General features: G+C 38.4%; 1 protein-coding gene across 1 annotated transcript in view; it reads right to left on the minus strand.

Annotated features, from left to right (window-relative positions):
* Window positions 1-791: 791 nt before the first annotated feature.
* extl3 (exostosin-like glycosyltransferase 3) overlaps window positions 792-3,811 on the minus strand; it is a 27,701-nt gene continuing 24,681 nt past the window's right edge. Inside the window, exon 6 of the mRNA XM_024290546.2 lies at window positions 792-2,229. Coding sequence (XP_024146314.1) covers window positions 2,020-2,229 — 210 coding nt within the window. The 3' untranslated portion in view covers window positions 792-2,019. The remainder of the gene's footprint in view (window positions 2,230-3,811) is intronic.

Raw genomic sequence — 3,811 nt, forward strand, 5'->3', positions numbered from 1 at the left:
ACTAGCCAAACAAGCTAGCATGTTGCTAAAATACTATCTTAATTTAGAATTGGCCCAAAAAATCCTCAGTCGATACCAAATTCGCAAAAAAATCTAGCACGATGCAAAAATACTAGCTTAACTCAGAATTAGCCAGAAACACCTTAGCAGATGCCAAAATAGCCAAACAAGCTAGCTTGCTGCTAAAATACTAGCTTAATTCAGATTTAGCCCAAAAACCTCAGTTGATGCCAACAAAGCTAGCATGTTGCTAAAATATTAGCTTAAATCAGAATTAGCCCCAAAAAAACATCAATAGATGACAAAATCGCCCCAAAAAAGCTAGCATATCACTAAAGTACTAGCTAAACTCAAATTAGTAGTTGCCAAATAAGCCAAACAAGCTAGCACATTGCTAAAGTACTAGCTAAACTCAAATTAGTAGTTGTCAAACAAGCTAGCACAATGCTAACATACTAGCTCAACTAAAAATTAGCCCAAAAAACCTCAGTGGATGGCAAATTAGCCAAAGAGAAAAAGCTAACACTTTGCTAAAATATTAGCTTAACTCAGAATTAACCCAAAAAATATCAGTAGGTGCCAAAATAGATAAAATAGCTAGCATGTTGCTAAAATACGTGATTAGGCTACTTGGTTCTTTGAGGCCTTTTTTCCAACTGAGATAAAAACAAACTACAAATAATAAGTTGACAGATGAGTTGAACCAAATGGAGTTTGACACCCCAGCTTTAGAGATATTCATTTTTACTGGGACCTGTGACGTGGAACCACAAACTACACCGTCCTTCCACTTTTGTTCATTTATCCGTTAAAAAAAACAATCTTTAATGATGTTTTCAATAAATAAACAATTCGATTTGTAAATTGGTTTCATGAAAGCACGGTTACAGAAAAAAGCAGGGGAAATTGAAGTTGTAGTGTGGGATTTTGGATTGCTAACAGGAGTTGGGCTCCAGTGGTTTGACATTAAGTACCATGCAGTGGTGGATGTACCAGACAGCATCCCCCCCCGTCTACGAGTATCCTCCGAACGATGCTGTGAAAGCTGCAAACGTCGTACCATTTTGGCAAAGAAGACATTCAATCACATGGCAACACGGAGAAGTGGCGCTGAGAATATATAAAGATGTATAATAGTTGTGAGTTATGTTAAAACTCTTCTACTTTCTGGGGGGAATAATAAAAAAAAATCTGCTTCTGACAGACCAGAATATGGGCTTAAATCTCAAATCTGTTAAATTTTTTTTTTTTTTTTTTTTTACGAGTCTGTCCTCAGGAGTACCGTCAGGTTTCCTGGCAACTGAGTCGGAGCCTTGAAATAATCCGACTCTTAAAACGATCCGCGATGCATCAGCGAGTGCCAGAAGTGCTTGTGGCTTCTCATTTAACAACTGAGAAAGTTATTGATCTCCATCAGAAAACAAGCGTGTATTTTCCCAGCATTCTACAGTCTCCTCATCTCTCTGCATGATTAAAGCCTTAGTTAAACATCAAAAACCTACAGTTTTTCCTGTTGCTCTGGTCAAAACGATGACCCTAAAACCATTTTTTACAAACACATCACAGAGTGCAGATCATGTTGGTGGAACGTCATGACGGCTGGTTTTTATGGCGGATCGGAGGCAATATGGTGACAGTGAAACTCGTCCTAAACGTGATCCATTTCCTTCCACAGACGGATGCTCTGGAAAATGTTAACCCCACATAGATGTACACATTTAAACATTACTTAAAAAAATGAAGGAGTTCAATAAAATACTTTTGACTGTCAGTGCTTCTTATGTACAACAGTTTCCAACCGTACGATTCTCTGTATCCGATGGCGTCTCTGCCGCCAGCAGAAAGGTTAGAGGTGCAAATGACATCTAGTGGTGATTGAAAAGGGAGGAAAAAGCAGCTTCCACTTTATTAACTGGAAGGTAGTCCTTCTTAATTTCCCAAAACCTGAAGGTTTTCCATGGCAGTTCAGTCGTCCATTGATCGTTTTTTACTTCTTGAATCCACGCTGCATTTGTGTGTCTAGATGAACTTGAAACACTTGGTCTTGTCGTGGGGTAGCCGAGTCTTAAACAGCACAGAGTCCACGCGGAACTGCGTGTACAAGAGCGGCATGTAGCCGTAGACTTTGACGAAGAAGTTGATGCACTTGTGGCGCTCGTGGAAATGCGAGTCGTCGTGTGAAAGGGCCTGAGGGCAGCCGGGGCAGCGGAAGGTCCAACGAGAGGTCACCTGAGACGAACAGAAGGATCCGTTGTTACCGTCATGTTTCCTCACTGTCACATACTGTCTTCACGACCTGGTAGTTTTATAGTATTTGCTAAATTATTATTATTTAATTTCTCAGGCTATTTTTCCATCTGTTGTCCAAGACATATACTAAAATTCTGAGACTTATATTTCTTTCCTTGTAACCAAAACCTCTTCCTGTACATTCATACTGTCTGATTTAGAGAAAAATATTGCAACCACTCCACAATAGGACCCATAGATCTAGTGAGAATTCCAGCTACCTGAAACACAATGTTAGCATGTATATAAATGACAGTATCATCAGCATACATCTAGATGAAAACATTGGATCTAACAGTAAGAAGGTTATTAATGTAAAGAGAGAATAGAAAGGGCCCCAGAACGAACCCTTGCGGGACACCTATGCCTACGCCCTAACCAGTCTGTTCCATTTTCTTATGGATCTAGAACCAACAGGGCCTAAAAATTGTACAATTTAGCTGAATGGGTCCATTTTATAATGGAAACACTTATTTCTTCTACTTTTGAAACAATAAAAAATGTTGAGCTTCTTTTTATGTCTGACTGAATGTTGCCTCTGTCAGACAGTTCAGAGCTCACGCTACAATCTAGGCAACAGGAGGCTTTATAAAAATCTTTTACTGATGAACTTATTAGTGTCCTCTTCATGGAAATCATTTCTGCTCCAGTGAGTCACAGAAAAACTCTTTTGGAGTTTCAGTTTTCCTTTCAGCCCTTTTGAGAGCTCTTATTTTCTGTTTTGTCATCATTTTAAAAATGAATTTCCAACAAATATTTGGAAATTCGTTTGTAAAGACAAATAATACATTTTCAAATTTCACATTATTAATTTGAGAGCTTACACTTTTAGAAATCTAGTGTTATCTAAAATTGAATTCATATTTATGCTTATAAAGGGATCAATTACAAAGTTATTTATATAAATGATCACCAGATAGTAACTGGTGACTACCAGATAGTAACTGGTGATTCCCAGATAGTAACTGGTGCGCATCGGATAGTAACTGGTGACTACCAGATAGTAACTGGTGCGCATCAGATAGTAACTGGTGACTACCAGATAGTAACTGGTGCGCATCAGATAGTAACTGGTGACTACCAGATAGTAACTGGTGACTACCAGATGGTAACTGGTGATTCCCAGATAGTAACTGGTGATTCCCAGATAGTAACTGGTGTGCATCAGATAGTAACTGGTGCACATCAAATAATAACTTGTAATCACCACATAGTAACTGGTGATTCCCAGATAGTAACTCGTGTGCATTGGATAGTAACTTGTGATCACCATATAGTAACTCATGCCCATAAGATGACAACCTGTGCTCTTCACATAGTAACTCGTGCAAATCAGATAGTTGCTGGTGTGCACTAGATAGTAACTGGTGCTCACACATAGTAACTGGTGCGCATCAGATAGTTACCAGATTTTTTTTTTACTTCAATTTTCGATTATTTTATTTTATTTTTTTAATTCAATGTGCCTTTACGAGCTCTGTACAATGACATCTGTGATGAAGGAACATTTCTTTCCACTAAC

This window comes from Oryzias melastigma, linkage group LG24, assembly GCF_002922805.2.
Source record: "Oryzias melastigma strain HK-1 linkage group LG24, ASM292280v2, whole genome shotgun sequence".
NCBI classification, from domain to species: Eukaryota; Metazoa; Chordata; class Actinopteri; order Beloniformes; family Adrianichthyidae; genus Oryzias; species Oryzias melastigma.